At 29.8% G+C, this 21,908-nt stretch overlaps 1 protein-coding gene across 1 annotated transcript; it reads right to left on the minus strand.

The window, feature by feature from the left end:
• Window positions 1–2,859: 2,859 nt before the first annotated feature.
• On the minus strand, window positions 2,860–5,154 carry LOC117913093 (glutathione S-transferase F12). Its single transcript, XM_034828007.1, has 3 exons — window positions 4,932–5,154; window positions 4,617–4,665; window positions 2,860–3,476 (listed from the first exon to the last, which is right to left on the minus strand). The coding sequence occupies exons 1-3, from the start codon at window positions 5,076–5,078 to the stop codon at window positions 3,031–3,033; spliced, it is 642 nt and encodes a 213-aa protein (XP_034683898.1). The 5' UTR covers window positions 5,079–5,154; the 3' UTR covers window positions 2,860–3,030.
• Between the last annotated feature and the right edge of the window lie 16,754 nt (window positions 5,155–21,908).

A 21,908-nucleotide genomic window follows, 5' to 3' on the forward strand; every position in this document is an offset into this window, starting at 1 on the left:
TTTTATGACCCCTCATCTAGATCCTTCTTTGAAACGGGCAATGCTAAGTTCATTGAGGATGTTGAGTTAAGAGGGAGAGAACCATTAAGAAAGGTGGTCTTTGAAGAGGAATCTGTTAGTATTCCTACGACTGGACATGGTCATATTATGTTTGATGACACTATTCAGAATGTACAGTCGATAACAGAAATTCAAGACACACCTGAAATTCCTCCTGCTCAAGTTATGGAACCGATTCGAGTTCATCAAGAGGTAACTCAACAACCTCAAGAACCTCAAGTACAAGTGCCACTGAGGAGATCCACTAGAGAAAGGAGAAGTACAATTTCAGATGATTATGTTGTATATCTCTAAGAACATGAGTTTGACATGGGTCTAGAAGACGATCCAATTTCAATTAGTCAAGTCAAACAAAGTTCTAACTCTGAAAAGTGGATAGAAGCCATGAAGGAAGAGATGAAATCAATGAAAGACAATGGTGTTTGGGACCTAGTAGAGTTGCCTGAAGGTGTAAAACCGATTGGTTGTAAATGGATTTTTAAGACCAAACGGGATTCAAAAGGCAATATTGTTAGGTATAAGGCGCGCCTAGTCGCAAAAGGTTTCACTCAAAAGGAAGGCATTGATTATAAGGAGACCTTTTCACCGGTTTCGTCAAAGGACTCCTTTAGAATCATCATGGCACTTGTAGCTCATTATGATTTAGAGCTCCATCAAATGGACGTTAAAACTGCGTTTCTTAATGGTAACATTGATGAAACAATATACATGGTGCAACCGGAGAACTTTGAGTCTAATGATTCAAAGCAACTTGTATGCAGATTAAAAAGGTCCATATATGGTTTAAAACAAGCATCCCGACAATGGTACCGAAAGTTTGATCAAGTGATTACTTCATTTGGTTTTAAGGAGAACACCGTTGATCAATGCATATACCTCAAGTTCAGTGGGAGCAAATTCATTATCTTGGTGCTATATGTTGATGATATTCTACTTGCAAGTAGTGATGTGGGACTTTTGCATGAAACCAAGCGATTTCTATCTAGTAAATTTGATATGAAAGATCTTGGTGATGCATCTTTTGTGCTGGGTATACAGATCTATAGGGATCGTCCAGGAGGTATACTTGGGTTATCACAAAAGGCCTACATTGATAAAGTGTTGAGTAGATTTGGCATGAGCAATTGTGCACCAGGAGACACGCCTGTAGCAAAAGGCGATAAATTTAGTTTGCACCAATGTCCGAAAAATGAACTTGAGAAAAAGGATATGGAGAGGTTTCCCTATGCCTCGGCAATAGGAAGTCTCATGTATGCACAAGTTTGTACGCGTCCAGATATTGCGTACATTGTTGGAATGTTAGGCAGATATCTAAGTAACCCAAGTATGGATCACTGAAAAAGGCAAAACGGGTTATGCGGTATTTGCAAAGAACTAAAGACTATATGCTCACATACCGTAGATCCAGTCATTTGGAGATCGTGGGATATTCAGACTCCGATTTTGCGGGATGTCTTGACAGTAGGAGATCCACTTCAGGCTACATCTTCATGTTGGCTGGAGGAGCAGTTTCATGGAAAAGTGTTAAACAAACACTTATTGCTTCTTCCACCATGGAGGCAGAATTCATAGCTTGCTACGAGGCATCAAACCATGGGATATGGCTGCGAAATTTTATCACTCGCTTGCGAATTGTTGATGGGATTGAGAAACCATTGAGAATCAATTGTGATAATAAAGCCGCAGAATTGTATTCTAAGAACAACCGAAGTTCGTCAAAGTCCAAACATATTGACATCAAGTTCTTGGTTGTGAAAGAAAGAGTTCAGAGTCTTCAAGTATCGATTGAACACATAAGCACAAACTCCATGATTGCGGATCCACTCACTAAGGGTTTGCCACCCAAAGTATATCATGAGCATGTCACACATATGGGTGTTGTACACATTGATGATGTGCTAGTATAGTGGGAGTTTGTATTTAGATTTTGTGTTCGTTTTCTTGATGTGACATTATGTTGTGTTATCTGTACAAACCTTAATTTCAAAGACTATTGTATTTGAATTCTCTGAATTGAAATGATGACTTTCAAAAGCATATTAGCATCAAGTGTTGAAAGTGGAATTTGACTAATTTTTAGTCATAAAGTGGGACCAATTGGAAATAGACATATTAAAGAACACATTCTATGTAATTTCCATGCTACACATCCATACTTGATCCATGTTGCTAATTTTGTTAATGTTGTGATCATTGATGGGTCTAGTTATAATTAAGATTAACGAAGGCCGCTTTGATCCTGTGTTAGCATAACTAGTAGACCGGATTGTTTAAGGATATTAAGTTAGAATAGCAAGATGAGCTCAATAAAGTACTATCATGAACATTGTTTTGTACTATATGTGGTCCAAGTGGGAGATTGTTGAGATATGGACTCACATATTTGACAATGATACATGACTAAGCTATTCGCTTATTGATATTTATTTTGTATCAGTTTTTCATAGTATGGGCCACCTTATGTGTAGAGCCCATTGCCATCACGGGCCTTAGATGATGGGCCTAAGACTCGTGAGGCCCAATAGCCAAAGGGTATGGTCCCTAAGGCAGGAGGGTATAAAACCAAAGGTTAAGTGTCTGTTCAATTTAATTACATCATTTGAAATAAGAACAGACTCGTTTTCTCTCCCGCTCCCATCGTCTGAGAGAATCCAGAAAGAGGTGGTGCCCTCTACAGTCTTAGAAGATCCATACCTTGTTCAAACGTAAAGCAAAATGGACTCAGGTATGATTCACTCAAATCAAAGGCATATTTCTTCATATGATTTGGCATGAGATTCCTGGGTAGACATTTTTGGATTTATGATGGCATTGTAAACAACTTTTTGTCATGGAAAATATTATCAAGGGTAGATGATTTTTCCTTAATAAGGTTTAATAACATACCAACAAGCCAACAAACCAACAAGTACAGCAGAAGATAATTGGAAAGGTGCATACATGGCCACGTAGGGAAATTAACAACATATATCAAGAAGCGAGCTCCATGACTTTTTTCCAAGCAGCCCTGTTGGAAATGTCCTCCCACCATGCGCTCACACTCTTCCTCTCAGTAACCAAGTGCGCCATTCCAGCTTCCTTCACCAAGTATCTGATGGCCGGAAGATGACTCAGATCAGCGAGAGTGAATGAATCTCCTGCAAGGTACCGGCTCTTCGACAGCCTCTGCTCATACACATCAAACACCTTTTCCAGCTTCTGCTCACAAGTGTGGGCTAAAGCCAAGTCCCCCCGCTCACCCATTCGAGGTAGGATCACTAGCTGCATGACCAGTGTGTACACCAACTCGTTGAAGTTGTGAGCTTCCACTTCCAGCCATTGATCAACTACCGCTTTCTCCTCCAAGCTTTTTCCCAAGAGGTCAGGCCCTTGCTCCGCGTACTTTGCCGCGATGTACCTTACAATCGCCCTCGACTCTACATTTTTTACACACAACAACTCATTTCATTAAAGTTTCATTCAACTTATACAATATACATTTTTTTTTATTTAACATTTTTTTTAAACTATTCTTTCAATAGAAAAGCTGGAGATAATTTTACATAGGATAAACACTATGATACTCATTTGGTGTCAAATCGAGCATGCCATTTGGACTATTAACTAATTATATGATAAAATTTTACTTGTTGAACAAGGATACAAAGACAAGAATTGAGTGATGTTTGTTTTTCTGCTGAATAAAAAAACCAAAATATTTGACTTTTTTTTATTGAGCTAAAAAAATAATTTGTTAATATTAACTAATATAACCAATATAACTAAACTGAACTTATTGATAATAAGTTCAGTTTAGTTATATTGGTTGATACTAACATATTACTTTTAACTGAATAGAAAAATTAAATATTTTGATTTTTTTTTATTCAGCTAAAAAACAAGTATTACCTAAGATATAAAAAAAATTACATTGATGTACCAAAAATGAGCCCAAATTATATCTATATATATATATATATATATATATATATATATATATATATATATATATAAAAGAATTATTTGTAAGGTACAACATGACAAAACTCAATGTACAAATTAATGAGATTCGTTGAATGGATCTTATGAAAAAATGCCACTTGGATATTTTTTTTGGTATGGTACCAAAAAGTGGCTCTTCCACACCTTTCATAACCTTGTATATATATATATATATATAAAGAGGTTAGAGAAAATATAAAATAAATTAAGAAAATAGAGAACAAAAAATAAAAAGAAAAGAAAAAGCCAAAAAAAGGTTAAAAAAAAATAAAAATTTAAAGTCAATATAAATTATTTTTATTTGGTACTTTAAACTCACTTCGCTTATTTTAATTCATGGATATAAAGATTAACCAATTTGAAATTTATAACTAGTTTTGATTATATTTGTTTTTTTTTTCAAGATAACCAAACATTAAAAAAAATCATTTTCTAACATTTTTTTTTTCTTAATACTTTATGGAGCCAAACATAACAAAAAAGAAAAGCAAATAATTTGTCTAAACAAAATTTCTTTATAAAACCGTTAATTAATTAAATCCATAGTTTGTGTAAGCCGATGATAATGATCTTACCAAAAAGCCTGAAATCGCCATCTTCTACCACTGGAACTTGCCCAAAAGGCTACAAGAGAATTAAAATTTCATCTTAGAAGTTAGAACACAACATAGCAAGAAAATTGAGCTCAATTTAAAAGAACAGTCGTGTAATTGTTGTCCTTGGTTTGTTCTACAAGGAAAGTATATACTCTCTTACCATTTTTTTTCTTTTCCCCAAAAAAGAATCTCTTTATTTTAATATTTACATGACATATCAGATCCCAGAGTACCTCTCCTTCCGCATGCACAAATAGAATAATAGAATAGTAATTGATTTATAAAATATCTCACCTGTCGAAGGAGGAAATCAGGCCGTTTTTGCTCGCCAGAGTCGAGGTCGACATGGACAACCTCAAACTCCACGCCCTTCTCTACAAGGCAAGCCAACACCCTCTGTGGGCATGCAGCCCTCACTGGGCCATACACCTTCATCACCATCTTCCACCTCTTGCTTCTTCACAATATATAATCTGGCTGTTTAGGGTTTGGTCGAGTGTAGCTGGGGAGAAGACGCCTGTTATATAGCACTAAATTTGAGGGGGTTGTCGGTCCAAACAATCCGGGGGTTGTCATGTGAGTTTGGTTCATCCCCATGTTTTGCGTACTTAGTTAATAAAAAAATATTGATATTTTCTGCTAATCTTCCATATTTTAATATTTTCAATGAGGCTGCATGTCGCTCTTCCTCTTGGGGGTTGTCACATGCAAATATATACTGGTGGGTGAGAGGAAAAGTGTCAAACCCACCAAAAACAGTCAAACCCACCAGAAAAAGATGGCGTGGCTTTTTTAAAACAGACAACAATAAATTCCTTCTTCAATGCCACAGTTCATAGAAGATCGTTCAGTAACTGTAAACATTATTGTTACATTAATGCACGCTTTCCACTTTCTGGAGCCTTGGGTTTCACTTTTCATCAACTTGGATCTGATTTTGGAGGAGATTCATCGTATGCTTCATTTCTTTCCACATGTTTATTACAGTTTTGACATTTTTAACTCTTATCATTGCTTTTTTTAAAAATTGAAGAAAAATATTAGAAAAGAAAGTTCAGGAAAAAGGGAAAAATAAATTTAAATTAATAATTTGTTATAATTGAAGTAATGAATGTCATCATATTAATTATAATAAATGTTAATTAAGTATTATTTATGACTTCCATTAATACTCATTAATGGAAACTATTAATGTTATTTGTGAGTTTCATTAATATTCATTAATGAAAATATTAATGGAAATCATTTGGAAAACTTATAAAAGAATTTTTCATTCTCAGTAATATGCATCCTTAAATAGAAAGAAATTTCTTACTTTCTCTCATTCTCTTTGTCTTTCATTCTCTCAACTTTTTCAACTCTCTTCTCTAATTCATTCTTCCCATTATATATATTTTTAAAGTAAGAAATATTTTATTTATACTACTTTATTTACGTTGCATCTATCCTTCTTTTACAACATAATTTTTAATTTATATATTTATTTAAACTCATTCAATATCCGGAGGGACAACTTCCTTTAATATTTCATGGAATCCATATGTGAGATAACTATTAAGTGATATATATGAAATCTACTAGATTGAGATTTTTAATATGATGTATTTATGTTCGCCCACAACGATATTTCATTTTCCCCTCATATTTGAAAAAAAAATAATTATAAAAAGAAAATAAAGAAAAAGAAAAGAAAAGAAAAATAAAAAATAAATTAAATTAATAACTAGACATTAAATAATAGTTTAGATATACTTACTGTTTTTTATTTTTTAAATTAAAAACTTTGTAGAAAATAGAACATATCTTATAAAAGGTATAAGTTCTCATTTCTTTAACCTTGAATCGGGTTTTAATCATTTCATATAAAAACTAATTAGTATTTGAGGAGGGTACAATAAGCCTTTTTATAACAATTGACGTCCATTATTTGGATGATCCCTTCAGTGGGATGATATGACATCGCACTATCATCATTTAAGTGGCCCATCCATTAAGCTTACATTCAACTGGGTTTAAAAGCCTTTTTATAAATTATCATCGTTTGGATGACCCATCCACCACGATGGTATGACATTCGACTATCATCATTTGGGTGACCCATCCATCGAGTTGACATTCAATTGGGCTTAAAAGCCTTTTTGTGAACCATAATCATTTGGATTATTGGGTTTTAACTGTATCATTGCTTTTTAAAAGATTTGAAAAAAAAATATTGTAAAAAGAAAATAAAGAAGAGAAAGTGAAAAATAAAAATAAAAATAGACTTAAATTAATATACAAACATTAAATGTCTATTTGGATATACTTACAGCTTTTTAATTTTTAAATAAAAAATTTATATTAAAAATTAAAAAATGATATAAAATAAAACACTTTGTACAAAACTTATAGGTTTAACTTACATTTTATTATTTTTATTTCTTTTTTTTTTTAAATAATTGTATACAAAATTGAACATTTTATACAAAAAGCATAGGTTAATGTTATATCTTGAATCAGGCTTTGACCATCTTATATGAAAACCAATTGGCATCCAATTGAATAAAATAGTATATTTTGTATAAAAAGTATAGGTTTATTGGATTGGTATCCAATGGCCCATCCACTAGGCTTACAATTGCTCTTATGGCTCAAACTTATAATCTTCGCTTTGATACCAATTCTTGAATCAAGCTTTGACCTTCTCATGAGAACAAAATTAGAAAAATAGAAAAAGAAGAAAACAAGAAAGTAAGAGAACTTTGTATATTCTATATTGATGAAATGATGACTATTTAAAGATACAAGGGATGCTCCTTATATACAACTTTGGAAGAGGGAAAAAAATCTTATTATAATAGCATAACAACTTAACCTCTCTAACTCTCTCCATCAAATTGATTTTGAGGAGACTATTAACTTTCCTTTAAGTTTTTTAAATAACTGAGAAGAGAGACACTTTGTGATTATGTCTGCTACTTGGTTAATAGAAGGAATATGATTGACAACCTATTGCTTTTATAACACATTTTCTTGAATAAAGTATAAGTCTAATTCCATGAGTTTGGACCTTGAGTGAAGAATAGGATTAGCCAACAAAGCTACTATGTTAAGGTTGTCACACCACACCATCAAATGTTTCACTTGATTTTCAACTCTATTAAAAGGGATTGAATCCATATAAACTCAGAAGCAACATTAGCTAAACTCCTAGACTTAGCTTTAGTAATGGATCTTGAAACCATGTGTTGCTTCTTGGGCCACCAAGGAACCATGTTATGACCAAGAAAAATATAAAAACTAATAGTTGATCTACAATCATCAACATCATTACCCTAGTTTGTATTAGAAAAAAAAAAAAGTGAGATTGAGAGTGTCTGACCTCCTGAAAACAATCCCTTGGTATGTGGTTCCTTTCAAATGGTTCAAAATCCTCTTGACAACCTTCTATTGAGTATCCATTGGTTTTTCCATATATTGACACACTTTGTTAACACTAAAGTAAATTTCAGTTCTAGTGATAGTGATGTATTGGAGAGCTCCTACCACTCTCCTATACTCATGAGCATTCTCTATAGGATCACCTTTTTGAGAAGAGCATTGGAAATTAACCACCGATCATTGACATAGGTAGAGGATTAGCATTCTCCATCTTTACTTTCTTAAGGAAGTCATTGATATATTTCCTTTTAGACAAGTGGAACCCTTATGTAACTTTCTTCATTTCAATACCAAGAAAGTAGTTTAACTCTCCCAGACCTTTAAGAGGAAACAACCTGTTTAAATGACAAATAAGTTGCTTTTACTCTTAATTGCTATTCCTAGTTGCAATAATATCATCTACATATAGACTAGGATAAAGACATATGAGTTGGTTATGATCTTCAGAAGAAGAGATTGATCTATTCTAGATGAGGTGAACTTTAGTGAATATAAAGAATATTTTAATTTCTCGAATTAGGTTATTGGAGCTTGCTTAAGGCCATAAAGAGCTTTATATAATTTGCAAACTAAACCTTTCCCTTGCTCAAAACCTTGTGGGTTGGTCCATATACACTTCCTCTTGAAGACTTCCATTTAAAAACACATTGTTAACGTCTTACTATCTCACTTGCCATCCATGAGCCAAAGCTATAATCAAGGCAATTCTAATAGATGTAGCCTTCACAGCAAGTAAGAATGTTTTTATGAAATCAAATCCAAGAGTTTATAGATACCCTTTTGCAACAAGTTGTGCCTTGTATTTATTAGTTAAACCATTTGGATTCCTTTTAAGCTTAAAAACCCATCTACATTCCATTGATTTCTTATTCGGAGGTAAAGGCACTAAAGCCCAAGTCTTGTTTTTCACAAGCACTCCATTTTCTTCAATCATTGTTGTCTTCTACTTTCCATCTTGAAAAGCTTCAACAAAACAAGAAGGTTCCTATATAGAAAGATCAGTAACCAAAACCTTGGTGTAGACCCCAAAATTTGTCCTTTTTTTTTTTTTTTACATTAACTTTGAGCCCAATTTTGTCCTTAGATTTTAAATTCCAATTACATATATTTTTTGGTCCACTCACCATTTAATAGCTTTTATTATTTTGTATATAATTTTATTTTATTTTATTTTATTACTAATACTTTTATTTTATTATTATTATTACTATTATTTTATTATTATTATTATTATTATTATTATATCTATTTTATTTTTTTCTTTTCTCTCTTCCCTCTCCTCTCTTTTTCCTACTCCCCAACCACCCCACCATTTTCTTCTCTCTCTTCCCACACAGCCCGCCCTCCCCACTTTCCTTTCCCCCCATTTTTGTTTTTCTCCCCATTTTGCCCCCGATTTTCCCCCCAATTCCCAAGATTTCCTCCTCTCTTTTCTCTCATTTTTCCTTATTTCCCCTTACCGAGACACACCGGACCCCCCTCCCACTCTGATTTATTTATTTATTCATTTTCCTTTTTTGGCCGCAGCTGGCCATTGAAGAGTTTTTTTTTTTTTTTTGGGGGGGGGGGGGGGGGGGGGGAGGGTGCTTTTTTTTTCTTTCTTTGGCTACTACTCCCTCTGGAGACAGGGGAACGGACCCATTTTTTTTCTTTTCTTCCTCCATTCCTCTTCTTCTTCCCACAGCCAGCCCCCACTTTTTTTCTTCCCTTCCTTCTCCATTCTCCATTTTGTTTTCTTTTTTTAGTTTTTCTCCTCTTGTTTTCCCAAGAGAGCCGACCCCCATTTTTATTTTTTTATTTTTTATTTTTTCTTCTTCCCCCAAAAACACCCGACAACCAACTCCCCCATTCCTCTTCCATTTTTATTTTTTATTTTATTATTTTTATTTCAGTTTATTTTATTTTATTTTATTTGTGATTCCCAAAAAAAACCATCCACTACTATCGACAAGATCACCGGTCGGGCGTTGTCGGCTAGCGACCTCCTTCATTTTCTCTCGTTATCTCACTTCCCATATCACTCATTTTCCATTATTATTATTATTATTATTATTATTATTATTATTATCATTGTTATTGTTATTATTATTATTGTTATTGTTATTGTTATTATTTTATTTTATTTTAATAGTAATTGTTGTTTGTGAAATTTGGATTGTTGAATTAATATGAAATTTGGGGTTAATTTGTTGTGGGTAGATTAATACGTAATTTGATTTAATTTATTGTTAGTGAATTAATTTAAAATTTGTTAATTTGGGTATGTGGGTATATTGTATTTGGTGATTAATTTGGGGATATTTGGATTATATCAATTGCATATTGTTTATTTGAACTTGGGCCTATTGTTAAGTTGTTATTTGTTTGGGCTTATTGGATTGGGCTTGGAATATTATTTCTCTTGACCATGTATTTTTTTATGTGGGCTTGTTAATTGATGTGAATTTTGGGGCCCATAATGTGGGTGGGATTTGTTGGATTATTTGAATATTTGATATAGGCTTGGCTAATTTGAATTGTTTAATTTGGACATGGGACAATTGTGGTGTATATTAAACTAGACTTATATTATGAAATATTAAAGTTAGGTCTAGTAGAATTTATTTTAATTTATTCAATTTTAGGTTTGGTTGATTGTGTTTGTATTTTTGGTTATTAATTTGGATGTTCTGGGTTAAGACCTATAGTAATTTGGGCTCATTTTAATTGACGAAATTTATGAGACTAATTTGAAATTGGAATTTGGGTTTGAATATTTGTTTGAGATTTTATACATCTCTGGATATTTACATCTGTGTTATTCTTGTTTTTGCATGGACCCATTCTACAATCTCGTTGGCTGAGTACGAATTGATGACACGTGGAGCTTGTTGTAAGTTTATTTGGGCACATATTTTATTTCCCATTTTTATTTGGTTTTATTTTTATTAGTTCTAGTAAATATTTGTTCGTATATATTTATTGAGTGTGCGCAGAATTGAACATCGAACAAACTAGAATTTTTTTTTTAAATGAGAGGACGAAGTCAGTAAATGTGTTTCAATAAAACAACAATTTTAAAATATTGTTTTTAATAAAAGAAAGTTTTTTTTATTTATAAAAATTCAGAAAAATGCATTTAGAAAAATCCAAAAAAAATTATTTTTAATAGAATTTGAAAAATTGTTTTTAATTACATTGTTAAAAAATTTCTTTGTTTAATAAAAATTGTCCAAAAATTGTTTTGTAAATAAAGTTGTTCCAAAAATTAATTTTTAGTAAAATTGTCTAAAAATATTATTTTCAAATGAATTCTTTTTCCTTAATTAAAATGAGATTAAAAGTGTGTTACATAAATAGAGAATTTAAATCTTTGTTCTTCTTTTTAATTAAAATTTCTTTTGCAAATAAAGTTATGTCATTTTAAATAATTTATAAAAATCACTCTTTTAAATGAAAATGAATCTAATACTTTTGTAAATAAAATTGTAAAAATTCATTATTTTCTAGTAAAAGTAAGTAAAAATAATTTTTGTCTTCAAATTGAAATTTTGTAATAAATTCTTTTGATACAATATGTGTAAATAGTTTTTTGTTTTTTTTTTTTTACAATTGAATACCAATGAAATTGAGAAAATAAATTGATTCTTTTTTATAAGTAAATAAATGGAAATCATTAATTCAAAATCATTTTTAATAAAATCCTTTGAAATTTCTTTAAATTTTTTTTTAATATCTCTTATTTATTTAATTCAATCAATCATTTTGCATAATTCTCTTATTATTTATTTTGTGTATTTTTGTAATTAGATTTTATCATTGTTTTTGTGCATATTAATTTTCACCATGACTTGTATATTGATTATTTTTTCTTAGTATCTATAATTAATTGATTAATTACCACAATTTCCTCAATTTCTTTAGTAGAGGCCGTACATATACGAGCTTAGAAGGATGCTGCGGCTCACCTCCGTACCTTCCTAATGAGTAACCTAACCCCCAGAGCCAGACTCGGTTTTTCACAGACTCGTTTTTTTCCTTTCAGGAGTCACACTTAGGGTTTTTCTTTCTTATTTTGTTTTTTCCTTTAAAAATAAAACAAATATAAGTAGCGACTTCAAGTCTTTTCTAAAAATCAATTTTCACCAAATAAATAAAACAAAAAGCGAGTTTCACCTTTTGGCAAGGATGAAAATATCGGTAATCACGGATATATCGGTACTTCGATTTTACGGATATATCAGATATATCGGAGATATATCAGTGGATATTCTGGAAAAAAATATCGGTAGACTTAAAATTGTTAAAAACTCATGGAAATGCAAGGAAAACCTCATAATAATATAATTAGAAGTATAATGGACATTTTAAAGTTGTTTTATTGAAAAATTTGATATATATATATATATATATATATATATATATATATATATATATATATATATGATATAATGTAATTATATCATGTCGATTTATAAGAAATGTTAATTTTGTAATTGTTCTCATTATAAAGTCACATAAAATATTTCATTTCATTAAATATCAATAATTTGTACACATTAAATTCATTAAATAAACATATTTTATATTCAAAATATACTAGTTCATGTTAATTAAATTAATTAAATAATTTAGCTAAGTTAACTAGTTTAATTTAATTCTAAATGTGAAAATAAATCACAAATAATTATCTAAAATAAACATATCAATTTATAATTAAATAATCAAATTAACCTAAGTTAATTCAATAAAAATATAAAAATTAATTGCAATTGAATGTAAAAATAGCATTAAATAATCCATATTGCAAACATACTAATTAATTGAAAATACATGAATTAATTACAATTGCAAACAAAATTAATTACAATTTAAAACAAATATACCTTAAAATGATTAAATAATTGAGCAACCTTAATAAAAATTGGAGTAATGAGAGAGCAAATAAAGAATGAAAGCAAAAATAGATGAAATTTGGGCCAAAATAGCCGTTGGAACATTAATTTACCGTTGAAAATCAATTTTGGTCGTTGGATAAAAAATTGGGAGCAATCTGGCCGTTGGATCGCCATATTACCATTGGAATCACATCTAGGCCGTCGAATCAACACGGGCGTGATCTGGGCCGTCAGATTACGTTGCATGAAGGAGAGGAAATATCACAAAAAATAAGCGATATATCTTCGATATATCACCGATACATCACCGATATTATTCCACTAGAGGCGATTTTTTAAAAAAATCTCCGATATATCTCTCTGAACCGATATATCGCCGATATTTTGGCGATATTTACGGAAATATCTCTCCTCCGATTTTTCTTCACGAAATATCGTGTCAACCCCTCCCGATACACGATATATCCCGATATTTTCCTCATTGCCTTTTGGGAACACATCGAGCGAAGTGTGGGGTCCACACTTGGGCTTAAAAATTATATTTTTGGACTATGTGACCATATGATGGAAATTTAAATTAAGTATTGGAGTAAGTTCAGCCATACCAACAACATTAATATTAGTTGTAGCACTACAAAAAAAAAATAAACTTTTAATAATAAAATATTTTATCACTAAAAGTTTGAATTTCGCTTATAAAAACATTTCCCAATGAAAAGTATTTTGTGTTATGTTCGTCACCTTAGACCCGTCACTAAGATTATCCCAACAAAATCCCCATTTTGTAGCCCAAAGATTTTCCTAATGAAATGAAATTTCATCATTGAAGGTTTTTCCCAATGAAATATTATATCAGCAAAAGTAACTTCTTTAGTACTAAAAAACAAAGTTTATCTCAAAAGTCATCAATAATTAATAGTGACAAGATTGTTTTCATTGACAAATAAAATTTTCAGCAAAATAATTTCATGTACCCATATTGATTACTACTCCCAATGAAAGTCTCATTTCATAACAAAAAATTTTCCCAAATAAAATAAAATTTGTCCCCAAAACATATCATTGATGAATTAGAAATTTGTTGTACATGATATGAAAATATTTTGTAATAAAAATGATTTGTCTTGAAATATTTTTAGTGACTAATTTTTTTAATCAAGAAAAGTATTTACAATTTTGAATTTTCATATTATAATTATATATTTTTTTATTACCATCTAAACCTAATTTAAATAATACAATGAATTTTTTTATTTTAAAACATGTTTTCAAAAATAAAAATATATACTACATAACCCCATTGATAATATAAAAACCATACTTAGTGATCATAACAACAAAAAATATATATGTTAATAGCCACATAACATAACATAACAAAGTATTGGTCTAATAAAATGTTAATTACAAACTAATCGATCAACATAGACAAAAACAAAACAAAACAAAACAAAAAAAAAAAAAATGAGGATCCATCAGATGTGTATCATAAAGAAGGGATCATAAGACCCTTGGCTTGCTTGTAAATGACACAAGATATCTTCAAATTGTTGTTGATGTTATTGATTTGGTTGTTGCAATAAGGCCTCCCAGCGGTTAATCTGCTCCTGCTAGGTATCAAACTGCTATTGTTAAGCCTCCATAAGTAGTTGAGTCTTGGAAGCCTATGCTCCAACTCTACCTCATGTTGAGAAGATGATGGTCTAGATTTAAAAGCAGAACTCGGTTTTAGACTAAAACCAAGGTCCTTGACATATTTTGATCATTGCCCCAAAACATTCTCACAAATTTCTACCTTAGTCATGGTCATAACTCCCTCTACTACCAACTAGTTATGGACTTCCAACATTTTCTCCTATGAATGCAGAAAAAAAAAAAAAAAAAACTTTTTTATCAAAATTTTGGTATGATCTCTCATATTTCTTAGACATTTTTTCAACTTTTATATGCTACATAATCAATTTATCATTGAAATTTCAAATTAGCCAATTAAAGTTTAGTGCAAGGAAACTTCTAAATGCCTATGATTGGCATCACATGATAAATAATATAAAGTTTCAAACAAGAATACAATATTTATATGCTAACATTGTAACACTTTGGAAGGAGTCCTAATCCCAAAATTAATTTTAAGTAAGAAAAATAGTTGTAGCTATAGCAAGTTAAAATATTAAAATTCTTATAAAATTTCAGCATTGTCCCTTTTATTTTTAATCTATTTCCAAAATTTTATTAGTTATGCAGTCAATTTAAAAACATTAAAATCTCAAATTAGTCATGACTACCAATACAAAATTTTAGTATAAGTACCCAAGGAAATATCTAAGCTTGTTTTCACATAGTAAATAATATTAAAATTTAAACAAGAATTTAGTTTACATACTAAATTGATAACACTTCAAAAGCATCAAGAATCCCAATTTAATCTATGGCAAAGAAATTTATAATAACAAGTTATATATTATTTAAGTTTTGTATAATCCCTTCTATTTTTTAATCATTTCCAGAATTTTACATACAATGCATTCAATTTAAGAATATAGAAAATCCTATTTATTTCTTAAACTTTTCTAAAATTTTATATAATCAATTTAATAACAAAGAAATTTAAAATTATGAACAACCAAATTAAAATTTATTTCAAGGATAATGCCTAGGTTGAGTTTAAACTTGTCATCACATAATAAATATAAAAGTTGAAATAAGAATCTAGTATATATATATGCACATAATAGTACTTTACAAGTATTAATAATCTCAAACTTGATTTAAGTAAAGAAAGTTATAATAACAAGTGGTTAATCTCCCCTATTTTAAGATATTTCCTAAATTTGGTATGTAATTAATTAATTTAACAACATTAGAATTTCAACTTGTTAATAAGCAAATTAAATTTTAGTGCATGGTAGCTACCAAGAAAATTTCTAAGCTTAGTTTTAATCAAGGGAAATTGTAATAACACACTATTAAATTAATATTTTTATAGAAATTTTAACATGGTACCCCTATTTTTTAGACATTTGTCAAATTTTACCTACTATTAATCAATTTAAGAACACTGAAATTTCAAACAGGTGATAGTCAAATTAAACTTTTAGTGTATAGAAGTTGCTAAGGAAAGTTCTAAACTTCTCATCACATAGTAAACAATCTGTTATGGTGACACTTCCACAATGGCTCATAATCTTAAACTTGTTTTAACCATAAAAAGTTATCATGACAAACTTTTTGAATTTCTAAGCTAAATTAAACTTGCACAACAATCTTCAACCTCTTGATAATCAATCATCCTGACTATTCCAATGAACTAGTTTGAATAGTTTAATTTAGCCAAGCATCTCTCCATGCTCTATCAATTGTCAAATATTATACATTCATATGGAGTAAGAATAAAAATTTATAGAAATAATTAAAAATAATTAAACAAGCTTAGTTTCATATTTTACCCCTTGTAAACCATGTTAGCGAAATGAACAAGACCTTCCTCGATGATGGAAATATATCTTTGATCTATTTGCTAAATTCATTGTTGAATGACATTGAAATAACACTCATTATTGAAAAATAATGTAAATATAATTAGTAAAATATTTAATAAGAAATATCTTTTGAATGATTGTTTATCACAAATTTTACCTTAAATTCTTCACTAAAAAATCATTAGCAAAGATAGTCCCAATCCTCCTAACTTGACATAGATTCATGAGGGTTGCACTTATCCTCTGCCACAATTAGAAATTTTTTAAAGTGCTTATGTAGGTCACATCTCCAATTCCTAAAGTGATCAACCAATTGTTTTTTTAAACTTTCCTTGACATGGTTTGTGTTAAATCAACGACAAACTTTTCCTTCAAATCTAAAAAAGAAAATCACAAATATGAGATAAATTAAGCTTGGAGACAACTAATAATGAATTGTAATTACATAGTATATATATATAAGAAACTTTACTTTGATTCGGTCAATCATTGCATTGATTTCAAATTGAGACATTTGCTTCCATTTTTCCACTCTCATAGGTGCATATTACCTTACTATTAACCCAATTTCATTGTACAATATCTCATAGTATTTACCCCTTTGCCTCTCATTTGATGGTTTAAGCATGATAGGGAGAGGGTTGCCCTTATTAGCTTCAATAAGTCAGTCCAAAATGACTTCTTTAGTTTTTCCGCTAACATTTCTTTTATTAGGTGTTGTCATGAAGTTATATCTTATTAAAATTTAAAAACTTAAAAAGAAAATGCAACATTTTCTCAATCATAACATGCAAATGCATGAATAAAGCAATCAGAATCACATAAAAATGAAAGGTAGTTAATAAAACACCTTATAAAATTATAATAGTTAGAAAGTGTGGGAAATTTCTTACAGTTGCTAATGCCCTCATCAAATGTGGGCACTAGAGCTTTAAGGGAAGGAGGTGTTGTGGGTGCCACTATGGGTTAAGGATTTAGACGATGAGGTAACCTTTTTCATCCAAGAGTCATCTATAATCAATGAACAATAAAAAAAAAAAGTAATAAATACATAAGGAGTGTTATTAAATGACAAAAATTTAAAGATATGTAACTAGATTAAATTTTATTTATTTTTACATATAATAAAGTAAATAAAAAATAGTTTACAAGGTCTTTAATAATTTTCGCTTTCACTGTCATACTTGCATGCATGGATTGAATTGTATCCTAGACCCAATTCCCTTAACATCTTCGTAGCATCATAGTATGTTTTCGGAATGTTTGATCATTCTAGGAAAGCAACAACTAACACTTAGAATAACCTGTCAAAGGACTTGTCACTCCAACAATTGAGGACTTTAACTTGCATCAACTTCACAATAAAGGTCAGTGTAGAAAACTTTCTACAACCTGGATACAATTCTTTACTAGCTTCACGAAATAAGTATTCAAAATTTTCATGACTAGTAGATTCCTTTAAGTTTATATCTCTGTTTACTAGTCCACATACATCATTTAATGGATCAATAACTCCATTGAGGGCATCATCATCAACTATACCAATCATTTCAACATCAACTCTCATATCATTTTGTCTAATGGTTAGACATTCAGGTTCTTCCCCATGAGAGTCCATCTTTGATAACTCCTTAAAAACCCAAACCCAATCAAATGACGTTCAACTATAAACACATCATTAAATCCTGCATTTTGACAATCTCAACCTAGACAACGTGTTTTATTATCACATTGCAAGTGTTCCTTAGCAATTTGAATGAATGACCTAACCTCTTTAACGTAATCTCAAGACAACCTATTAAACAACCACATCCAACCCCTATCCATTCTTGTTATCGTGTAAATTCTTTAAAATAATTAAAAATAAATAAATCTCACATTTATCTCATCAAAATAAAAATTGAATTCTATTTCCCTATCTTAAATTGCTCTTCATAAAAAAATTAGACCATTTCCCACACACTCTCTTACATATTTTCCTAGATAGATGTGAAACCAAGGTTTGCTTAATCTTAGTTTTGATGATAACAAAACAAGGTTTGAAACTAATGATTATATTTTAAGTGTGATTAGGCAAAAAAAATTTCAAAGTGGTAATCATAAAGACAAAATCAAGTCAAACGAAAAATTAATAAGAAGAAAACAACCTCAAAGAAAAGTGTTTTTCAAGACCTAAGCTTCATAGGATCTCTTTGTAAGGTTTTTGGTGCACTAGGTTGTTCATGCATTACATTATTAATTTATGTACCAAAATCATCCAAAAGTAATTTCATTTTAAATCCTTTAAAATTGGATGATTTCATGTTTTCAACTAAAACCTTGTGTCAAATGTTTTCCAAACTTGTTTAAAAGGTTTTAAGTTGAAAATGATGGTTGTTGAGCCAAAAACGACCCAACCAGTTGAACCGGATCAGGAACTGGTCGACTTGTTTAGCTCAACTGGTCGAATGGTGCAAAAACCTTATCTCTTCCAAAACTCTTGTTTAATCGGTTGAGGTTCAACCCCAACCGGTCGAGGTCCAGTTAAGGGGTGGTCGAACCTGCCAAGTATTAAATGCTAATGGCTAGTCAATCGGTTAACCCCCATCTCGACCGGTCGAACCCTCAACGACTAGTTTGGTCGTTTTCCTCTATAAAAAGGCTTCAATCTTCATTGTTTCAAGAGCTTAACCTTTTTAAACATTTCTTGAATATATTTGACCCTTGGGAGAGTGTTTTTTAGTGCACAATTATTCTAAAACTTGCATATCTTTAGTGCACCGTTCAATCCTTTTTTTTTTGTATCATTTGAGCCTTAAAGTTTTGTACCAGGATTTTGTGAGATCATTTATTATCTTCATTTGTAAATCTTTGAGAGGAAGAATCTAAGTGCAAGGTATCACTTAGGGATTCTCAAGTGTGGGGTATTACTTGAAGGGTTATTCAAGAGTGAGGTATCTCTTAAGGTTTGTAAAGGGTGTTTGGAGCCAAAAGTCCAAGAGAGTGGATTGAAACCATAATCCAATTATATTGCTTAAAGGCTTGGTTTAGAAACCTTGAATTAGTGGAACCTCAAGCTTGGGATTGAAGCTAAAGGAGAGTGAACATGGGTTAGGTTGTGCCGAACCACTATAAAAATCCTATGTTTACATTCTTTATTCCCTACTCTTTTATTTTATATGTAATTGTCTTTATATTATTTTATTATATATTTGCATATAATTATCTCTTGCATTTACATAATTTAAATTTGCAAAAAGAGACCATCACCCTATTCATCCCCCCCCCCCCTTTAGGGTGATTATCATAGGTTGGATTAGCTTAATTTTTTTACCAATAGATATGATTAAAAAATCAGACAACAAATCATACTTTTATATCAAACTTTTATTTGTTGATATATTTTATAGTTTTCTATCAACAATGACCGACCAAATAACACAAATGTAAATGAAAAAAATCTTATGCATGCCCTTTACTTTTCCTATTGTAAATAAGGTGGTGGTTCTTATCCTATTTAGGATTGCATAAAATCAAAGAGTCGACCACCAAGTTGCTTAAATCCAAATTAAGAAAAATTTGATAGCATTTCCCCATTGGTCTCCAAATACATGACTTAGCCAAGATATAAACACACTATTAGTTTGTTTAATTAAGCAACTAACAATATGTCATCTTGTCTAAATATGTACCCAAAGAACAAGAGGAATAACTATCATAGTCTTTCAATATGCACAAAGCACCAACAAATGACTTAATAGATATTATGTATTCCTAAACTGTCCAAACAGACAATTCAAGCATCGTTTGCAGACCAATTACCAATCACATGCTAGACATATTAGTTGTAAACTTGAATTTGGCTTAGAGAGAAAGTCATTTTCATAAATTTTCAACTTATTTGTCTTAAATACGTGATAAGAGACATTAATTGTCTTACAATGATACTTGAAAGAGATATTTAAGGTTTCATGCATGCAATTCCATTAGTAATAATTAAATGTTTATTGTTCTTCCTATACTTCTTTTATCAAGTTCAATTTATCAAATTTGAATTCTAATAATATGACAAAATTATGATTACGACATGATTTATAATATATATAATTTATATTCAATGACATGAAACCTAATAAATAAATTACTTAAAAGGGATTATTTAAAAATACAAGATATAACTAATGCTCATTTGACAAAGAGAATTATGAACAAACTATTTTTTATGTTATGTAAGTTTTCAAAAATCCAAATAAATTATTTTGTGATAATATAAAAACAAGGAAAAAAAATAAATTGAAAATTAGCTCAAAAAAGAAAAAAGAAAAAAAAGATAAAGATAAAATTATAAACACCATATTCGTACCTGGTCCTTGAAGCCAATCTAGGTAGCTAGCTAGTAGAGTAAGAATATATGAAATTATGTAAACATATTCTGTATCCAAAGAAAAATAATAAATAAATAATTTTTTTTTTGAAGTTTTCAAAGATAATTCTCTATATACCTATTTAAAGGTGTTGATATAATATCACGTAATTATTATATATATATATATCATCTAATTATATATCTAGTAAGAATATCTAATATATATTAGACATCATGGCTCTTGTTATTCATATAATATGATGACAGCAACTCTGTATTTAAAAATTAAAGGGAATGATAATAGTTATAAAAGCCACCACAAACAACTCTTAAAAATGGAAGGAAAAAAAATTCTTTTTACAAAGATAAGAAATGAAACAAAATGTGCATGCTTGTTATTGTGATTAAATAATAAAAAATAATACATTTTTTTTTTCTACACAAGGAATTGCTTTTTATATTTTGTTTTCCTTTTAAAAAACTTTCCCTCAACTTTCCATAAGCTAAGTTCACAAACAAGTGAATAACTAAGGACTTGTGGGATATACTTCTTGTTTTTTTTTGTTTTTGTTGCTTTTTTTTTTATATTTTAAAATATGATATTAATTCCTATCTTAAATATAAGAACTCATTGAAACTTACCCTAAAAAAAATAATATTACCACCTTAAATTTAAAGTAATTTTAAGTCTATACCTTTTTATGTAAGAGTTACTATATTTTTTTTAGAAGTTACCACTATTCTCTATTTAAAAAATAAAAATAAAAAGCGTATCCAATCAAACACTAAATGAAAAAGGGAACAAATAAAAGATTTAATTAATCAACATTGTTATTATTTTCATTATTTCTATCACGTACTATTATAATTACCAATTTTCTTATATTTCTTTTCCAATTTTTTATTTCCTTTTAAAATAGGAAGTTTGTCATTTTTCAAACAAGTGGATTTATTATTTTTTCTAATTAAATCTAGAAACTTTCTCTTACCAACTATGTAATACATTTCCATCAAAAATAGAATTAGCATATTATTATTATTATTTTGCTAATAAACATTAAAAATTGCATTTTGATTCACAATTATTTTGCTAAAAATTGTGTTCCATATATTAAGGAAAAATTATTTATAAAATGTTTTGATCATTGTT

Source organism: Vitis riparia, chromosome 4 (genome assembly GCF_004353265.1).
Source record: "Vitis riparia cultivar Riparia Gloire de Montpellier isolate 1030 chromosome 4, EGFV_Vit.rip_1.0, whole genome shotgun sequence".
NCBI lineage: Eukaryota > Viridiplantae > Streptophyta > Magnoliopsida > Vitales > Vitaceae > Vitis > Vitis riparia.

Coding starts and splice junctions, on each gene's coding strand:
- LOC117913093 (XM_034828007.1), bottom strand. CDS start 5,078: ATGGTGATGAAGGTGTATGGCCCAGTGAGGGCTGCATGCCCACAGAGG. Junction 4,666..4,931: donor CTGATTTCCTCCTTCGACAG/GTGAGATATTTT, acceptor ATTCTCTTGTAG/CCTTTTGGGCAAGTTCCAGT. Junction 3,477..4,616: donor TGGCGATTTCAGGCTTTTTG/GTAAGATCATTA, acceptor TAAAAAATGTAG/AGTCGAGGGCGATTGTAAGG.